Source organism: Macaca thibetana, chromosome 2 (assembly GCF_024542745.1).
Source record: "Macaca thibetana thibetana isolate TM-01 chromosome 2, ASM2454274v1, whole genome shotgun sequence".
NCBI lineage: Eukaryota > Metazoa > Chordata > Mammalia > Primates > Cercopithecidae > Macaca > Macaca thibetana.
Window position 1 is genome coordinate 136,442,167 of NC_065579.1, and position 21,397 is coordinate 136,463,563.

The window sequence follows — 21,397 nt, forward strand, 5'->3', positions numbered from 1 at the left end:
AGAGAAGAAAGTGCTGTCTGCGGAGTTCTCAGTTGTTACATCTCCGCAGCGAAGTAAAGAGAAGGGATGCGTCCGAGGTTTTTGACACAGACGTGCTGGGGAAACGCGTCAGTTCACGGAGCTCTTACTCTAGTGACTACTGAAGACCAAGGATGCGCTCCTATGCCTAGCGTCTCCTCTTGACTTCTGTTTCCCTTCAGCCAAGCTCAGCGCCTGGCCCTGGAGACCCCTTTGGGTAAAGCGTCTTTAAGTCATGAATCAGGCTCCTGTGTGCATGTGTGGCTTTCTTAGCAAGAACTAGCACAGGCGGCTCAGGAGTAGAGTCTAGCTAGGGTCTTCCCGCGCCCCTCCCTCACTGGTTTCTCTGCCTCTCCCTCGTGTTCTCCCAGGTCTAAGAGCCTAGGCTCCGGACCTAGGGTTTGGGAGCAGTCAGCACGACGTCCTCGCCCCATCCCGCGGCTGATGACACCCGTGCCCAGAACGTGGGTGTGGGTAGGGAGGCTTCCACAGTGAGTTGGGGGCGAGGGCTAGGCTCTTGCTTGCTCCCCGCAATCCCTAGATTCCCTGGGGACCACGAAACTCCCATTCTGAGGAAACCTCCCCCGATTCCCCAGCCGCCCACCCATTTCCCCCCCTTACCTCAGCACGCAGCCCCTCCCTGCGTGATGATGCAAACCAGTGGGGAGGGCTGGCGCTGGGAAGGGTAGGGAGAGAAGGAGAGCCAGCGAGGGAGGGAGGGAGTGGGAGGAGGAGGAGAGGGAGCCGAACGACCATTTAAAGCGATAGCAATCCCTGCCCTCTCCCCAGTGCTGGGCTGTTGGAGAGAGCGAGCGGCAAGCCGGTGAGCGCGAGCGCGGCGCGCCGGCCGGCTAACCCGAGAGCGCGAGGCGCCCCAGGCTGGCAGGCACCGCGGGACCCCTCACCCACTCTGGTCGCCCCTCCCCGGATTCCCCCACCCTCCGTGCCTGCAGGAGCCCCTGGGCTTTCCCGGAGGAGCTCGCCCTGAGGGGCCCGGACCTCGGCGAGCCCACCACCGTCCCTTCCAGCGCTGCCGCCGCCACCGCAGCAGCCGGAGCAGCATGGTCCAGCTGAGGAAGCTGCTCCGCGTCCTGACTTTGATGAAGTTCCCCTGCTGCGTGCTGGAGGTGCTCCTGTGCGCGCTGGCGGCGGCGGCGCGCGGCCAGGAGATGTACGCCCCGCACTCAATCCGGATCGAGGGGGACGTCACCCTCGGGGGGCTGTTCCCAGTGCACGCCAAGGGTCCCAGCGGAATGCCCTGCGGTGACATCAAGAGGGAGAACGGGATCCACAGGCTGGAAGCGATGCTTTACGCCCTGGACCAGATCAACAGTGATCCCAACCTACTGCCCAACGTGACGCTGGGCGCGCGGATCCTGGACACTTGTTCCAGGGACACTTACGCGCTCGAACAGTCGCTCACTTTCGTCCAGGCGCTCATCCAGAAGGACACCTCCGACGTGCGCTGCACCAACGGCGAACCCCCGGTTTTCGTCAAGCCGGAGAAAGTAGTTGGAGTGATTGGGGCTTCGGGGAGTTCGGTCTCCATCATGGTAGCCAACATCCTGAGGCTCTTCCAGGTAGGGGGGCGCTCCCTCCGGGGCGGAGCACACCGTAGCTACCTGAGCCCTTAACCCTAAAAGCTGGCTTGGACTCCGGTGGTTCCGGTCAGGTCAGCCTTCGCTCATTTCCACCCTGGAGATCCTGCCGAATCCCTCCCACCCCGCCCGAGGAGATACCTTCCCTGCTTGGTTTATTCCCTTCCATCTCTCCCCTGTCCACGCTCCACTCCATGGGGCTTGACATCCTGGATTTATGGCCCCATTTACAAGAAGCAATCTGCGAAAAACAAGGCGATGATTTAAATGGGTTTGCATTAGGGTGAAATATGGTCCGAAAACAGGCTCGTAAAAGTGCCGGGCTCCTAGGAGAGCTGGTTAGGCGAATGGAATAGGAAAGATGAGACGATGCCTCGAAACCGGGCATTTCCCAACTCCCCAGCTTCCCACCCCCAAGCCAGCCTGCCAACCTGCACTCCCTTGGAAAATTTGTAGACAACCTTAAGGAGGCACTTCTTAAATCGAGGGCTCGGTCTTAACCTAGATATGGATGTTAAGTCCCCATCTCCCTCGGGTCGATTTCCCGACCTGTAGCCAGCCTCCGCAAGAGCCCAGGGCGCGAGGTACTGGGACCTTCCTCAGGTGGAGAGATGCTGCCTGCAGACGTGACCCCCAGTTGGTTTGCTCCAGGCAATATTTTGCACCGTCTAAATTACATTTGCGATCCTGCCACTGGCCGGAGCTGGGCGATCAGCTTTCCACTCCTGCCACTTCAGACCTCAGCCCAGGGATGAGCTCATGCTAACTGCGAAACAAAATCGCTCTCCCTGCCTCCTCCCTCCTCCCCCCCATCACCCACTATCTCCCTGACGCAGACCCCAAGCCAAATCCTCGGCTTGGAGGACGATTCCCGGAGCGAGGCATGAAGGCGCCCGTTGGGAGGCAGAGGGGTGCGTGGAGCAGGGCTCCGTGGTCCTCCTGCTCCGGTGCCCGGAGGGAGACAGAGAAAAAATGGGAGGAAGGCGGATCCGGGGCCGCTGAGCGGTGGGTTCTACCGCAGTGTTCTCTCGCCTCCTGCTCCAGCAGTCTCTGCCCCATGGCTCCTGAGCTGCATTGGGTAGGAATTAGTGGCTTTGGGGTTTGGAAATTGAGTTTCAGGGTCTCTGATTGTAGGTTCCCTCCTGTCTGTCTTTCCCTATATGTGCATCACTCTCTCTTTCTGTCTCTGTCTCCTTGCTGGTTTTTTTTTTTTTTTTTTTTTCTCTCTCTCTCTATTTTTTCTCTCCCTTTCAACCTCTGCCTCCTTTCCTCCTCTGTCTTCACTCCCAAGTTCTTGGTTCATCTCAGTATTAAAATGACCCTTTCCCAATGCATAGCGGCTCTCTATCTGGCTAGTGGTACCCAAACCCAGCTAATCTCTTCGGCAGATGTACATGCCGATCCTGGCACCTTTATGCTCCTCATATCTAGAGAACTGGCCCCTCTCAAGTGCTTACCCTAAAGGTGTTGGGCTTCAGAAGGGGACTCTGTGAGACCCAGGCTGTCACCACATCACCTCCAGGAGTGTGAAGTTTGCATTCAGGAAAGAGGAGTGCCCATCCAAGGCTGCAGCTTGCATAGCCCCTCTGACACTTCCAGAGTGCCATCATGGAAATCCTTGGAGGCTTGCAAACCCAAAAGTGCTCTGGGGCTAGCCATCACTCTGAGTTCCTTGCTTTTGGGAAGAACCTGGCTTGTAGCTGAAACCCAGAGTGCTTCCTTCATCGTTGAGCTTAAAGCTAGACAAGTTGCAGTAGCAGTGCAGGTGGGAGAGGATGTCAGAGACATTACCTGAGAACCACTGGGAGCTGGGGGAGGTGACAGTGTTTTCCCTGTTAGCCCCTGGGATTAAAGGCACAAAATATTTTGTGTTTAGCATTGTAAAATTATTTTGCCTGTTTGTTCACTCACCTGGGCAGTACTGCAGATGAGCCTGTCTCTGTCTGAAAAAAGAGTGAAATGTTAAAGTCAAGAAAGGGATTACAGACTAGGCTAAGGGACTGTGTTTCCTGAAAAAGATTCCAGGGGGAGCTGATTCCTCCTCTGGTGTGTGAACCTGAGGCAACTTGCTAGGGGTTAAAAAGTTGGCGGGGGAGGCGGAGGGCTGGTCTTACATTATTTTCTCCATTCCCTGAGCTGAGGAGGAAGGAACCCAATGTTAGCGTTAGCATTATGGCTTGGGAGTAAAACCATTCGGAGAAAATACTGTCATTTGCCTCTAATTTGTAAATTGCAGCTATTCATGTTGGATTGAATAGCTGAGGGAGAAAGAGCCCCTGGTTTTCACCTGCACTTATTGAGAAGAGGCTGGTAGTCTGAGGAATGCACCAACTTGTAGCTTGGGATGCGTGCAAGCTAGATAAAACAGTTGATTTGTATGTGTCCTGGTTAATCACTGCCCATGTTGGAATATGTATTTCATATACCAACAATCTCTTCCAGTAACCCTTTTTGCGTGTGATCTTAGAAGCTCCTGTCGTGTAATTCCAGTCCCCAGTTTTCTAGTTTCTATAAGCCTGCAAAATGGGTAAGAGAGAATAATGATACACATACCCATTGTTCAAAGCACACTTAGAGGGAGAGAAAAAGGACATAGTGAATCTCCTGTGAGATCGCAAGGTTCAGTTCAATTAAGATTGTCCTATTTAAAAGAAACTCCTCCAAATGATTGAATTCCTAGCTTTCCGGTGGTTTGAGTTTTCTTTTTTCCTCTGGTCCCTGCAGATTGCTGTAGGGACCATGCCAAACTGATCACTTGAGATATACATTTATAGTGAGATAAGCCTGTAGGCTAGGAGAGGGAATACTTAGGGACTTAAATGGGAGGTGCTGAGCACTGCAGAGAAGGAGCGAGAAATGAAATGGTCATAGATGTAACAAATGCTGCTGCCCCCAGCAAAGTCAGGAATAAAGTTCCTTCCTGAAAATTTGGACCTGGGCAAGAATGGACTACTCAAATGTAAATGGTGTCTCTGACTTCGAATTTTCATTTGACTGCTGGGGTACCAGATTGAAGATATGAGCTTAGCAAGTCCTCTTTCTCTCCTCTCTTTACACACTGAGTGGGTTAGTAAATGACATGTCTGAGGACGGGAATCACATCCAGTGGGTCTTCAAATCAATCCAGGAATTTGAGGCTAATGAAATTAGTGTGTGGCCAGGGCTCTGCCAACTAGAATTAAATCACTGCAACTGCCCTGCAATGCATTTTCAGCCTCAAAGAAACATCAGGGAGGAATTTCTGGAGATTTGTTCCTAAGCTTGTGCAAAATAATACTTTTCTAATGCTAAGAAAGATTAAAGATAAATTAATATTGACTATAAGTAACATATTTTTAAAAAATCATCACAGAGTTGGGATGGCTTAAAGTGGAGAGGTTATATAATATGGTGACCAATAGATAAATCTCCTCTGACCACTGTTTTATGGGCAATAAGTAAGATATATTATAGCAGAAAGTAATGGGAACACTTTTATTCAAGGCTTCTCTGTTATTGACTTGAGAGCAAACACTCCCAGAGTATAAATTACTCTTGCTACATCCTAACTCTGAATGAATAATATTTCATGTGTAGTGACATGGCCTATGCTGTAGACTTGGAATTGAATGGCATCTGATTCAGGCAGGTGGATTTTTTTTTCTCCCAAAGCAAGTAGCTGGAAAAAGTGGTCAACTCTACCCTTGTTGGAGCATAACGCAAATCTAAGTCTGTGGACCTTATACCATAAATGAAATGCTTTAGTAAATGTGTCAATGTTTTCCTTCTGTTAATTGAAATTTGAATGTAATATCAAACTTTTGGGATAATATTTTATACATAAATACCTAGATTTTTTTTTTCATTTTCTCTCTCTCCATCTTATGTAATCCTATCGCGCTGAGCACATAGGGTGGTGTGGTATTACTACAGTGGTGAAATTTATTAAAAAAACAACTTTAACCTACGCTTTTTTATAATTTCCTAAGTATAGGTGTCACTGCCGTTTGAAATAGTCTCTATAACAATCTCTGCCTCCACATTTACTGTGTTTTAGGAAATTTACCTAACAGATGGTGAGTGGGAAACTTTTAAAGGGGCATTTTTTAAAAGAGCAGAGGGAAGGAATGAAGACATGCACATATTATATTTGAAGACATCTCCACGTGTATTTCGTGTATACACACCCATGCAATTAAGATGTCTTTGGGCATTCTTCTCTTTAAGAATACTTGAAACAGTAAATACATTTGCTTCAACTTCATGAACATTTGGAGATTAACAAATGACAAGTGCTGTATTTCTTACATATATACAGGTTATATCATAGGTTTAAAAGACCATACTTGGATTATACGGTGTGTTTTAGTCTCAATCCTGCCGTTAACTGGCTAAGTTACCCTAAATAAATCTCTTACTTTTTCTAGGCCTCATTTTCCTTATCTGATTTTTTTTTTCTTTAAAAATGTGGTTTCTAAAAGTCTGTAATCTTTTTTGTTTAGCTTGGAAAAAAACTTTCTCTTGTCAAAACTGTCTTTGCATTTCCAGCTCCCACTTTTGGTGAGTTTGTAGGAACTTTTAAAATATATTTTCATACAGCTGTCTTGGTCATTACTAGTCAAGTTAATTTCTATATTCAGACTGCTTCTATATTATTTTACAATTAACTTCTCAATAATATATATCAAGGCTGCTGGTAGGGAAAATGATCTCTCAGGTCAGCTTACTGCATGTTCATAAGACACAAGGCAGGGAGTGAGAACTGTGGAATTTACAGTAGCAGCAAGCTACAGCTTTTGTATCTCCATGTAGTATTCTCATTCATCTTGGAAAAATATCAGACCTTTCTCTCCCCAAACTGAGAAATAATGACATCCCGCCTATCTTCCTGGTCCCAGGGATGAAGTACGTGGCCCAGGTCAAGCAAAGCAGGTGATTGGTTCCTTTGTCATCATTTGACCTCATCCAGGCCAATTAGAATCTTCCCCAAGATGTTTCTCTCAGAGATGAACGAGAATATTATCTCCTCTCTCTGGAATTTTTAAGCTGGGGAGATGTGATTCTGGGGCTCCCAGTGGCCATCCAACACAAGGAGCAACTTTCTGTAGCGTATAGTCAAGGAGACGTGAGTAGGGCTGAGTGGTGGGAGAGAGGGGGAGCCCTGATGATATTCTGGAACTCCTACATTCAACTATATCCAAATCTAGATGTGTCTGTGAGTTTCTAGGACGTGTTATTCTTTGAAATACATTTCTTTTTACTATTTTGAGTTTGATTTTAGCCATGTGCAGTTGAAAGCATTATAGCAAAAACAGCTGATTTTCTACATTAATGTAAGGTTCACTGACTGGCATTCATTGAGTGAAAAATCTTGCTGTAGATAACACTTTCTTTACTTTAAACATAATTCTTTTAGCTCAGCTTTGGGACATTCAAAACTCGATGTCCTTCTCTTCCCAACATTTACTGTAATTGCTTTCAGCCTTTGTGATCACATCTTCCCTATCTTGATGCAGTTGAGAGAGAAGGCGGACACTTCTTATGTAAACTGCAGGATATATAGGCCTCCTATTTGAAAGCTTTGGACCCATACTTGGTTCCTTTCATTAAAGCAAATCTTTTGTTGATATCCCCAGGGCACAGAAACATTTTCATAGTATAATGGAATACAAAGTACATTAAACTCCTGGGTCACTCTACAGTAAGCAACAAGCCTAACTCTGCTTCTTGTTCCTTTTTACATTAAGTAGACAATTAAAAACAGCTGCAAACATTTCCCAACCACTAAAATGCATATATGATCTCTATGTAAAATGATATTTATGCAACATATAGTCAGTCTGGTTAATTAATGGACCTTTTGTGAATTGACATAGTCAATATATATGTTTTCTGCAATTAAAAAATCAAAACAATAAAATCTATGTACGGGTAAATATCTGTCTGAAAGAGTGTTGAGTCAACCTTCTTCATATTATATTTCCATGTTTGAAAAGTAACCTGCTTTCAACTATATTTACGACTAAATGTTTTTTGAATCACATTATTAGATTATAAAGTCAAAAATCAAATATATGAAATTTCAATGATATAGGATATATATCACATTTTATGCAAACAGACTTTCTAATCTTTTTTCAATAAAAGTAGTAGTAACCATAATAATAATTTGAGTCCTTACTATGAGCCACTGTGCCATGTGCTAAAAGTACTTCATTTCATTTAGTTCTCACAGTAGTCCTGCAATGTACATATTCTTATCCCTGTTGTTCAGCTAAGAAAAGTTATTTTCGTAGCCTGAAGTCACATAGCTGGTAAGTGGCAAAGTCTGGATTCAAACTTAATTTTGTCTGACAACAAACCACTATGTATACTGCTCAATTGTTGCACAAATGCATAAATGCTTAAAGTAATTGCAGATATTCCTATCCTGAATTTATAGTGGTTTAAAGACATCACAGTTGCTGATTGCTTAACCGTATCTATTTACAGAAATATATGTTTTATTTTAATCCTAAAACAAGATTAACTTTGTAGGCCCATAGAAACTTGAGCACACAAACCCTTACCTCCAAATAAAAAAATGCTTGTTCTCCATTATGTAACAAGTAGCCCCGTAGGCAGGAAATAAATATACAGTAGACTTTTCATTCAAATAAATGAGAAAAGATGTTTCATCTTGTCTTGATTCAGTACCCACCATTACAGATCATGATGGCTCTTTCTAAACTTTATTTCATTCACTCCACTCTTTCTACAAACCTCAAGTGAGGAAATCCATCATTCAGATATATGTGCAGAGTGAGAGGACTGTATTAATACAATTGCTAAAAGTCAGCTTGATAGAGCACAGGAAATACATCCTAATAAATGCAACGTTAATGTTTGTGTGGCCCGTGGAGGGAAGGGTAGGAGAGTTTTCAGTTTAATGGGTTATTTTGCCTCTTGCTGTAAAAGAGCTGAAGCTTAATAGTTTTATAATTGGTCATTTGCAGAATTCTCCATCTTTGGGTGTTGTGCTTTTGTCATTCCATGGCTGCTGACTCTTTCTTTTATTCTTGATGGAAAGTAGCAAGAAAGTCACTTAAAGGGCTCAGTGTAGTCTTCTGCATTATTGTGTAAATAAAAATATTTCCATTTTTAAAGTGCTCTTTAGTTCATGGTTTAAACTTGACTATGTTCTGAAGGTGCTAGCTCATGCAGACATGGGGGAAGGTTTCCCAGGAGAAAACACACACTCTATCAAAGGAATTATCAGAGTTTCCATGTAGGGGTTAAGAATCAAATTCTGAAGTAAGACAGGCCCGGATTGAAATCCATAGCCTCCACTTACTGCCTGTCTGACGTTGATCAAAAAAGTACCACATCTTTCACCAATTTTCTTACCTTTGGAATGGGTATAAGAAAAATGTACCTGTCTGATAGAGTAATTGCAAGGATTGCATGAAATATGCATGGAAATATTTTAGCACTGAGATTAGCATGTTTAATAAATTTACAAGCTATGTTAAAGTTACTAGATGGACATCAAGTGTCAATATTGCTTAAATAATCATTATTGCTAATTTTGAATTTTGCTGTTAAATTACCAAAATAGTTATGCTGTATTACACTCTTCTCTGTTTCTTCTGCTAAATTGAAAATTTACATATATATATAATTTACATCTATATATATATAGAGAGAGAGAAAGAGCAAAAAAGAACAGTGAGAGAGATAGAGAGTGAGAGATACACACACACACACACACACAGAACATTTTAGTGACATTGCTCAGAGGAGTTAAAATTTTTATAGAACTAATTAAAGGAAATAACGAATTCCATGGACTTCACAGAAAGGCTAAGAGCAGTGGAAGTCTGGCAGCCTCAAGCTTGAATTCCATTGCGGACCCTTTCTATCTGCAGAGCTTTGGGAAAGTTACTTACACTTACAAGCTTTACTCCTTCTTTCCTTATCTTTATTTTTTTTAGAAATATTTATTAAGCACCTTCCATGTGCACTTTTCTAAGTGCTTGGACACCTCAGTAAAAAAGTGAAAGCTTTCTCTGTCTCTCCTTTCCTCTTTTTTTTTTCCTTCTCCCTCTCTTCTCTCCCTTTTCCCCCCCTTCCTCCCTCCTCTCTGTCTCAGCTTACACTGTCATGTGTGAAAACAGATGGATGTTATAAATACATCCTATAGATGTTACAAGTTGGTGAACATTATGGGATAAGGAAAAGAGTGTGGAACTTGCTGAAGATTGTTGGGTTGGTAGTGCTAGGGGCTGTAAATGTGACCTCTACTTTTAAGTACGGTAATAGGGTAGATTTGATGAGGTGACAATTGAGCAAAGACTTGAAGTGAGGGAGTTGGCACAGTGTATTTAGGGGAAGACCACTCCCTGGGAGTAGGAATGACCAGTGCCAAAACTCCAAGGCAAAAAATGGGCCTGGCATGTTTGAGGAATATTGTGGAAGCCATTGTGGCTGAGTAGAGTCAAGGAGGAAGAAGGGACAGCAGGAGGTCTTGAGGTCACAGATGTGATGGGGCTAGTTCACGCAGGGCTGTCGCAGGCATTTTGTCATTGACTCTGTAGGCAGCTAGTGGTAGGATTTTAGCAGAGGTATGAGATGAACTATCTCTTGTTTGAAAAGGATAACCCTCTGTGGTATTGACGGTAAGGGCAAAGAGTAGAATCACAGAGAACAGAGAGGAGGCATTTCCAGGTAGGATCGATGGTTTGGTGGCTTGAGCTTCTAAGAAGGAGTACATTTTGAAGGTTGAAACAGGATTTCCAGGCAGACAGAATGTGGGCTGTGAAAGAAAGAATGAGATCGAGACCCCTTAACCCAAGATTTTGGGCCTGGGCAACTGGAAAGGTGAAATTATTATCATCTGAAATTGAAAAGATTGAGGTGGAACAGGGTTAGGGGTTAAGGATGAGTTTTGGAGACAGAAGTTTCCAGAAGTCTGCAGGTCTGAAGAAAGATCTGAACTAGAGCTACATTGTGTAAAATGGAGATATTATGAATAATGATCAGAAAGGGTTATTTTAAAGATTAAATGAGGAAATGGAATTAGCACTGTAGGTTCTAAAAACACTGAGCAATTAGTGAAAAATAATTATCTGAAATGAAAAGAAATTCCTGTAGTTTGTTTCTGCAGTAAAGCTGAACAAAACGATATCTTATTATTTTAATAATATTTGTGACACAATTATTCTGGTCACACACCATAACTATAAACATTTAGAAGAAACATTTCAGTTTCCTATGTTTCTCCCTCATGTTGTAATTGCAACCATATTTTGTAAGGTTTAAGTTAGTTGTGATAGGGTGGCTCTTTAATGAGAATCAATTCTGAACTACTTAGTTAATGCAATAATACACTATTATTATTATTTTATGCTCTTCATTAAACTTAGTTGAAAATTTGTCATCACTGATACACATGATGAAATTTAGGTAGTTACACAGGTATTTAAGAAAAAAATAAGGGGCTTATCTTAAAATGTGCATATGCATACTTACTTTCAACAATTTCTCCAGGTATTTCATGTATTTCCTTGAATTTTTTTTTTTTTTTTTTTTTTTTTTTTTTGTTCTCACTGCAAGCTCCGCCTCCCGGGTTTACGCCATTCTCCTGCCTCAGCCTCCCGAGTAGCTGGGACTACAGGCGCCCGCCACCTCGCCCGGCTAGTTTTTTGTATTTTTTAGTAGAGACGGGGTTTCACCATGTTAGCCAGGATGGTCTCGATCTCCTGACCTCGTGATCCGCCCGTCTCGGCCTCCCAAAGTGCTGGGATTACAGGCTTGAGCCACCGCGCCCGGCCTCCTTGAATTTTTAAATTAAAAATATGATGGGGAAATTTTATCTCATAGATTGTAAGCTCCCTTTAGTTATTTGAAAACCATTAAACAGCTTTTGTGGCTTAACCAAAATTCTGTTCCCTTTTCCTTTGGTTACCAGATATTGGTCTAAGCATGTACTTACAATAAAAATGCATGACCATGTTGTCTCGACACATCTATAATTTTATTTTAACACTATCATTATGTAAGCTATATTTTAATTGTAATTATAACACATTTTATATCAACACACATCCATTTCTAGTGTTCAGGGGGAAAGCAGCGTGTAGTAAATTTTATCAAAATATAGCTTCTGAAGAACGGAACAGAGGGTAATTGTGTAATTCTGTATTTACCATAATTAAGTTCAGTAGAGTTGGCATAATAAAATTAAGACTAAAAAAACAAATCCCCAAACCATTGAGGCACCATAGCTCCCACTCCTCCACCCCTTTCCATATCAGAGAACCCAGACTTAGCATCTTTCTGTATAGAAATCAAGAAAAAACAGGCAGGTAAATGAATGATAGGCATGAGAAGAGTGGAACTATAGAAAGAGACATGGAAATGAAATGTTACTTTTGGATTTGGGAGGCGTGAAAGACCCACTAGTTTGTATGTCTACTGGGACCACACTTTCTGAAACAGTTGAGCTAAAGGTAAAAAATGCTGTCCTGCCATCCTTATGAGGAGGGACATACTTAGATGCTAATCATTGCACCCTGTTTCATTGAGAAGATTATCACAAAAACTCTATTATATGAGGCAAAGTACATTGTTTTGAAATGATGCCATTTCCTCAACTTCCACTCTCCAAGCTTGCATGCTCACATTCTCTCTCTCTCTCTCTCTCTCTCATTCTCAATCTTGCTCTTTGTCTGCCTTGATCTCACTCTCTCTCTGTTTCATGGATTATTTAAGTCTGGAGTGCCAGAATGGCTTATGGGAAAAGATCGTTGTAATTTTTTAAAAAATTATACTTTAAATGCTGGGATACATGTGCAGAATGTTCAGGTTTGTTACAAAGGTATACACGTGCCATGGTGGTTTGCCGCATCCATCAGCTCTTCATCTACATTAGGTATTTCTCCTAATGCTATCCCTCCCCTAGGCCCCCCACCCCCTAACAGGCCCCAGTGTGTGATGTTCCCCTCCCTGTGTCCCTATGTTCTTATTGTTCAACTCCCACTTATGAGTGAGAACATGTGGTGTTTGGTTTCCTGTTCCTGTGTTAGTTTGCTGAGAATGATGGTTTCCAACTTCATCCATGTCCCTGCAAAGGACATGAACTCATCCTTTTTTATGGCTATATAGTGTTCTATGGTGTATATGTGGCACATTTTCTTTATCCAGTCTATCATTGATGGGCATTTGGGTTGTTGCAAGTCTTTGCTATTGTAAACAGTGCTGCAATAAACATATGTGTGCATGTGTCTTTACAGTAGAATGATTTATAATCCTTTGTGTATATACCCAGTAATGGGATTGCTGGGTCAGATGGTATTTCTGCTTCTAGATCCTTGAGGAATCACCTTGCTGTCTTCCACAATGGTTGAACTAATTTATACTCCCACCAACATTTTTTTGAGATGACGGAGTCTTGCTGCGTCATACCCTAGAGTGCAGTGGTGCAATCTCAGCTCACTGCAACCTCCACTTCCCAGGTTCAAGCGATTCTCCCACCTCGGTCTCCTGAGTAGCTGGGATTACAGGCACCCACCACCAGGCCTGGCTAATTTTTTGTATTTTTAGTGGAGATGGGATTTCACCATATTGGCCAGGCTGGTCCCGAACTCCCAACCTCAGGTGATGCATCGGTCTTGGCCTCCCAAAGTGCTGGGATTACAGGCTTGAGCCACCGTGACTGGCCGGTAATATAACTATATATACAATATAGCATAGTGGTTAAGAGTGCAGGTGCTGAACATAGTTCAAATTCCTGCTTTCCACTTGCTAACCATGTGAGCTTGAGCAATTTACCTGATTATCAGGACCTCACTATCCCCAATAGTGAAATAATGATAACAATAGATTCGTCCGCATAGGCCTGTTTTCAGTGTTAAATGAGGTTCTTCATGTCAAGCGCTTAATACAATGCCTACAGCACAGTGAGTTCTGTTATTTATTATTAATAGTATTAGTGTCAGTATTTTTGGCATGTCAGGTACTGTCTTTCCTAGCCTTATTCCATTATCCCCTAACTCCCATTCCTGTCATGCACCCTGTACAAGGGCAGGGTTGTCACAGAGCTTTTGCCTATGGTAGTACCTGACCCCTAGTCATCTCTGAGGTTGGTCCAGTCCCTGGCATTTGTTGCTGCCCATTGAAACAATTCCTGTTTGGAGAAGGGAAGTTGGATGTTAAGGCAAAGCAGGGTGAAAGAGAGATTATTTTATCTCTTGTTCACCTAGGGGATTGAGTGAAATAGTCACACATCAGAAGGAAAATCAGGCAATGGCAAAATGCTTAATTACATAGTTTAGTAATTGAGACCAAGCTGGACAGACTGAATTTTAACTCCTTTCCAGCACATACTGACAGGGAAACTTAGGTGTTTATTGTAACCTCTCTAAGCTTGTGTCTACCTTTGAAAGAAAGAAATAAAGATATTAGGACATACTGCATACTGTTGTTGTGAACAATGAATAAGTCCTTCTAAAGTACTAGGCACATGCAAGTGCTCAATAAATGTGAGCTGCCATAACTGCTTATAATAACTCATATTATTAGTAAGTAGTTGAACAACTCTGAGATCCTTCCTTTTCTTAAATTGCACATGAACTTTTGGACAACCTGTTTACATTTGTCAAGTGTCACTTATATGAAAAGCCTCAGGAGCCCAGAAGTCTTTAATCTGTCCTCCCAGTCAGAGCTAGCTCTGGGCAGGCCACATCAATACCAACACTACCACCATCATCATTGCCATCATCATTGACCAACTGGTCATATTCAGTACTTTCTGTGTGCCAGATACCAAGCGTGTCCCTATAAATGGATTACGTCATTTTCTTCTCCCACTCAGGTAGGAAAAATTCTTATCATTTTACTGATAGAGACACTGAGGTGTTAAAAGGATAAGCAACTTGACCCTTAGTGAGAGAGACGGAGCTGGGATATTCAAGCCTTTGTCTCTCTGACTTCATGAACCCTTAAATGTTATTATATTACATCCTGGTAAGAAAATCTTCTTTCAGCCAATCCTATAAGAGTAGAGAAGATTCTTGATCTCCATATCTTTCTATTTCCTGTGACACCCTAGCCTCAGTACTAGGACGTAGTGAAGGGAACTCTTCAAAGAGCATTCAAGGAAAACTTACTCCTTTCAGCCTTTCCTGAGTCAACTAATATTTTATTTCCTTCTTAAGAATCCCCACATGTTCCTTTTTGTTAGTTACCTTGACCTTTTAGCATTCTTACATTCTGCACGTGACTCATCCACTCTATTTAAAGTTAATTTATTTGAGGTCAAGTGTGGGTCCTTACTCATCCTGAAGTACAATTATCCTCTATAGCATCTAACTCTATGCTTTTCATCTTGCAGGACTTCTGCAAATATTTATCTCAGTTTTGTTGAATTGTGCTCATCAACAGTACATTAAAAGTTATGCAGAAAATGCTTTCTCAAAAGGGAAACATTGTAACTAAAATTGTAACTGTTTTTTAAAATAGGATTATCACAGAGGTCTTGGTGCTGCATTTTTTTTTAAGATTGAGTATTTCATATTACCTTATTTTAACATGTACTGATGAGCCTGATGATGTGGTTTGGCTGTATCCCCACCACCCAAATCTCACCTTGAATTATAATCCCCATGTGCCGAGGGCGGGGCCAGGTAGAGGTAAATTGAATCATGGGGATGGTTTCCCCATACTGTTCTCATGGTAGAGAATAAGTCCCAGGAGATCTGATGCTTTTATAAACGAGAGTTTCTCTGCACAAGCTCTCTTGCCTGCTGTCATGTAAGGTGTGGCTTTGCTCTTCATTCGCCTTCTGCCATGATTGTGAGGTCTCCCCAGCCATGTGGAACTGTGAGTCCATTAAACCTCTTTTCTTTATAAATTACCCAGTCTTGGGTATGTCTTTATTAGCAGTGTGAGAACAGATCAATCACCTGAGATTTTTTTATCAAGCCTACAAATTTTCACCTGCTTATAACTTAGCTTATTGATTATGTCGTTGACTTATCCATTTACAAAAATATTATTTGATCATGCCAGGGGTGAATTAGGGTGGAGGGGTACATCTTAGAACCATAACTTGGTTTTCTAGAAGAGTAACATGAAGAACTGGAGTTCTCTCATATTTCTGCAGAACTTATTAATTGCTAAATTTTTATAATTTTCTTCATTCAGGAATTACAAAACTATCTTAAAAGGGTTTAATCTCAATTTGTTCATCTTTCTCTACTCAGTCTTGATGGAAAGCTAGTAGGATGAATGGAAGAAAGTTATGGCATGGCCGGGCGTGGTGGCTCACGCATGTAACCACAGCACTTTGGGAGGCCAAGGCAGGCGGATCACCTGAGGTCAGGAGTTCAAAACCAGCCTGACCAACATGGTGAAACCCTGTCTCTACTAAAAATACAAAAATTATCTGGCTGTGGTGGTGGTTACCTGTAATCGCAGCTACTTAGGAAGCTGAAACACAAGAATTACTTGAACCCAGGAGGTGGAGGTTGCAGTGAGCTGAGATCGCTCCACTGCACTCCAGTCTGGGTGACAGAGCGAGGCTCCATATCAAAAAAAAAAAAAGAGTTATTATGGCATGAATCAAGGGCCACTGAGTAGGAGTCAGGGCTTTGGGCTTTCCTGCTTGTTTGTTTCTCCCCTGTTAATATTAGCTAATGCCTTGAGTGCTTGTTAGCTGCAAGACACTTTGCTGGCCATGGCAAATGGATTGTTTCATCCAAGTTTTTTGAGAGTCATACAGTGAAAATGCATGTTATTATGACCCCCACACTGCACACATGGAGCAGAGTCTTTGAAATGTATATATACTCATGTTAAAATATGATGATGGTGGAACTTGAACTCAGGTCCATGTGACGTACAAGTCAGAGGTCTTTACTAGTAAATTTTCTTTTTCTTTCTTTTTTTTTTTTTTTTTTTTTGAGAAGGAGTCTCGCTCTATCGCCCAGGCTGGAATGCAGTGGCACCATCTCAGCTCACTGCAACCTCTGCCTCCCGGGTTCAAGCAATTCTCCTGCCTCAGCCTCTGGAGAAGCTGGAATTACAGGCACCCATCACCACGCCCAGCTAATTTTTGTACTTTTAATGGAGACAGAGTTTCGCCATGTTGGCCAGGCTGATCTCAAACTCCTGACCTCAGGTGATCCACCAGCTTCAGCCTTCCCAAGTGCTGAGATTACAGGCCTGAGGCACTCACCCCGGCCTACCACTAAATTAAAGTTGTGTAATCCTATGAAGGTAACACAATTTTAGGTAGCTTCTATAATTTCCTCAGCTCTTTTTGTAATTAAGTCTTTGTCTGATTGCAAGCTTACAGGAGGTGAGGAGTGTGCGGAGGAATTTCAGCCACTTGAATGGAATTTTCCACAATATGGGTGAGGGCTGTTTTATGACATTAATAAATAAATCCATTTATTCAAAATATATTGAGTATCTATTCTACCCACTTCTCAGGTGCTGCTGATGTGACTGTTCCAATGACCATACTTTAAAAACGCATTGCTTACAGAAAATACCTTCAGTATGGGATGTGTGTTTCATGAAAGATGAGTTTACAGAGACCCATAGGAGTACAAAGGGCCTCTACCCTAAATTGGCCAAAGGTAATCTAAAAACTAGCTAGATTTTTATTGAACCAAGCAAGATTATAAGAACTTTAATTGAATTACCTCATTTAATATTTTCAATAAGATATGTAAGTCCTACTTAATGTCCCCAATTTACAGATAAATTTATTTACCAAAGTCATATAACCAGTAGGTAGTAGATTAAAAATTCAAATCTAGAAAGTCTGATTCCAGAGCCCACACACTTTTTAATACTTATATTATTTTCAATTGACAAATTATAATTGTATTACATTTATAGAATACAGTGTGATGTTTTTGATACATGAACACAGTGGAGTGATTAGATCTAGCGAATCACACTTACTTGACATTGTTTTGTGGCGATACATTTGAAATTTATTGTCTTAGTTGTTTTGAAAGATATAACACAGTACACACTTACCCGTTCTGTTTTATTTATTTTGCTTAATCATTCTGCTTATATACAGGGGTAAAATGTTGTCAGCCACGGCTTTCTGGAGGAACTGACATCTGAGTGTAATTAGAAAGATGAGTGGACATAAAAGTTTTACCATTTTTTAAAAAAGATGTTGTGAATAGTATCAGGACTTCTAAAAGAGCCAGACCTCGCCACACAGTTACCTCAAGCAAGTCTGACAATTAATAGTCTAGAATAGGAGGATAACTATTAGATGCTAGGAAGAATTCTGGAAAACTGAGGTTAGAATTCAGTATCTATTTGTAATGAGTTTGGCTGAAATAATAGAACCTGAATAAGAGTTACTTACCTAACTCTGTTTCCTCATGTAACAGTTTGGAGATTGTTTTTGTGTTAATTCAGCCCCTAAGTGGTGTCCATAAGGGACTAGGTTCTTTTATCTTCCTGTCCTGTCACCTCTGGTGTGTCACTGTGTTGCAAAATAGTTGCAAGATGGCTACTGAATCTGCAGCTGCATTCACAATGTTTAACACAGAAGAAAGAACATTTAAAAGGGGATCAGCATCTAAATCCTGGAGCAAAGAAGTATTTACCAAAACTCATCATCAGACTTTCACTTAGATCTCATTAGCTGGGGCTTTAAACTGGACACCTTAGTTTTGAGGATGTTAGGGATTTGGCAATCAGGGTTTTGATAGCAGGAAATGAGGGGAGCGTGGGTTATTAATCAGATGGCTCACAGAGTCTGCGCAGACTTCCTTCCCAGTCTCCCCGACAAATAACCCCAAATTCTACTTTATTTTATGCATTTTACTTTGAAGAATAGTGGGGAAAAATTACTTATCTGTAAATAGCCTCCTACAAAGGGTACAATTATATAATTATACAACCCCCTAGAGAGCCTCTTTCTTCTAAAAACTCTTTGAAAAATGTTCAAGGTTGAGGATATTTTGATCTTAATTTAGTAACTTGCAGTTGATTATCCTGGAATGACATTCTCTTTCTCTGCAGATGTCCTGGCGGGCTTTAGAAAATTCTGGAAGAAGTGGACAGAGAATTCTTATGGTTTACATATAAACAATATGAATCTTTTGGAAGAAAAATTCATTTAGGGACCAAAATGCCCTTTATGTCTGATTTTTTTTTTTCCTCTCACCAAATTTTCACAAATTTTCTTTTCCGAAATGCCTTTGGGCAAATCTGTTTGATATCATCCCATCCACTTCTCCTGTCTGAATTCCTTATTACTAAGAATTCCTCAGCATTCCATCTCTCATTCCTCTTTGTCAAAAGCATTTCTCAGTGTCTTTATTCCTTCTCATCTCATATTTGGACTCATCTCTCAAACTGAAAAAGGAGATTGCTATGGTTTCTCCAGAAGCTTGGAGAACTTCCCTTTGCAAAAAAAGGTAGAGTTGTTAATTAACTTGAAAGGTAAGCAATGTGTGTAATGCTTCTAATAATTTATTAAAAGTTTATTATATTTGGTATAAGTTATTATAATTTATTTTAAGTTTGTATCTCAGTTACTCTGTAGTTCAGTTTGGACTTCGCTGGCTTGGCAGTCACTTTTCTGCTCAGTGATTCAAGAGCCTACCATTTCCATTATGTGCCTATACATTGTCTCAAAAGGGATAGGAGAGAGGAAATTGCAAGCTCAATTATAAACTCATTATTCCTCAAATATACGTTCTTTTTTTCTTTTAATTTTTATTTTTAGTTCTGGGGTACATGTGCAGAATGTGCAGGTTTGTTACATGGGTAAACATGTGCCATAGTGGTTTGCTGCACCTATTAACCCATCACATAGGTATCAAGCCCAGCATGCATTAGCTATGTTTCCTAATGTTCTCCCTTTCCCCACTCCACCCCCTGACAGTCCCCAGTGTGCGTTGTTTCCCTCCCTGTGTCCATGTGTTCTCATTGTTCAGCTCCCGTATATAAGTGAGAACATGTGGTGTTTGGTTCTGTTTCTGCATTAGTTTGCTGAGGATAATGTCTTCCAGTTTTATCCACATCCCTGCAAAGGACATTATGTCATTCATTTTATGGCTGCATAGTATTCCATGGTTTGTATGTACCACATTTTCTTTATCCAGTCTATTATTGATGGGTATTTGGTCTAATACTCAGAATCTACAAGGAACTCAAACAAATTTACAAGAAAAAATAAAAAAAAAAAAACCAACCTCATTAAAGATGGGCAAAGGACATGAACAGATACTTCTCAAAAGAAGACATTCATGCAGCCAGCAAGCATGAAAAGAAAAAAAAAAAACTCAACATCACTGATCATTAGAGAAATGCAAATCAAATATTCATTCTTATAAAATTTCTGGTAGCACTCTGTGGGCCAGTAAGCAGTAATGTGGCAACACTCAGATGCATGGAGATGGGGAATACTATCCTAGACCTTATTGCAACACCTCTACAATCTGGAGTGGTTAAAAATTTTTAGTCGGCCGGGCGCGTTGGCTCAAGCCTGTAATCCCAGCACTTTGGGAGGCCGAGACGGGCGGATCACGAGGTCAGGAGATCGAGACCATACTGGCTAACCCAGTGAAACCCCGTCTCTACTAAAAAATACAAAAAACTAGCCGCATGTGGTGGCGGGCACCTGTAGTCCCAGCTACTCGGGAGGCTGAGGCAGGAGCCTGCAGTGAGCTGAGTCTGGCCACTGCACTCCAGCCTGGGAGACAGAGTGAGACTCCATCTCAAAAAAAAAAAAAATTTTTTTTAGTCAATAGGTGGCCATTTCTGCCACAATTATCGATTAGTCTAAGACAATTGAATTGTGTGTGTGTGTGTGTGTGTGTGTATTAGTATGAGCTGAAACTTGTGGAAGTACCCGTTAAAAATATATATAAATCCAATTGTCATTCACTGTTATCTTTCCTGGTCGCAGATGAGTTCTGTTTTCCTTCATCCTCTACCTCCCATCCACCTTAGTATCACTGTGGTAAAAAATGAAAGAAATTATTCTAAGATCTCCAATTCTTTGAAAGGTATAGCATACCCAGACCATAACAGTTTTACTCTGTACAACTTTTACCAATTCCAAATGATTATTTGTGGAAAATTAATGCAGAAAAAAAGACTGATTTTCTTTTGCACAAACACTGTGAGCCATGGTGCAGGGTAATTGGAAAATTTGGGAAATCTAAAGCTTCTTGTTGAAAATTAAAATACTTTTAATTATAAAAGTAGCATAAACTCATTGTGGAAACTACAAAAATTAGAAAGGCATAAAGAAAAAAATGTAAGCCAGGCATGGTAGCATTAGCCTGTAGTCCCAGCTACTCCAGAGCCTAAGGCTGGATGTATGCTTGAGCCCACAAGTTCCAGACTGCAGTGGGCTATAGTTGCACCACTGCCCTCCAGCCTGGGCAACACAGCAAGACCCTATTTCCAAAAAAAATAAAAAGTATAAATAACTTAAAATCTCATTATCCCATTTCCAATAAATGATCTTCATAACATTCCTGAGATATTTTTGTTTGTGGGGGTTCACACAGACACAATGCAAGCAAATACATATGACTTTTAATTATTAGGTCAAACGATAAAAATGTTTTGTATCATTTTTTCCTTATTAGTATATAATGAGCATGATTCCATGTCATTTAATAAGGCTATATCACAAATTTCAATAGTTCAGCAGCATTTCATTCTTAATGTAACCAGTTTTCTACCACTCAAAATTTAGGTTTGCCTCTCTCTTTTCTTTGGTACTTCAGAAACATGAGAAAAACATCTTTTTTTCATGTGCCTTC

The 21,397-nt window shown here is 41.4% G+C and overlaps 1 protein-coding gene across 1 annotated transcript in view; it reads left to right on the forward strand.

The window, feature by feature from the left end:
* The first annotated feature begins 795 nt into the window (after positions 1-795).
* GRM7 (glutamate metabotropic receptor 7) overlaps positions 796-21,397 on the forward strand; it is a 912,442-nt gene continuing 891,840 nt past the window's right edge. The window contains exon 1 of the mRNA XM_050778591.1: positions 796-1,598. Within this exon, the coding sequence (XP_050634548.1) occupies positions 1,080-1,598 (519 nt within the window). The 5' untranslated portion in view covers positions 796-1,079. The remainder of the gene's footprint in view (positions 1,599-21,397) is intronic.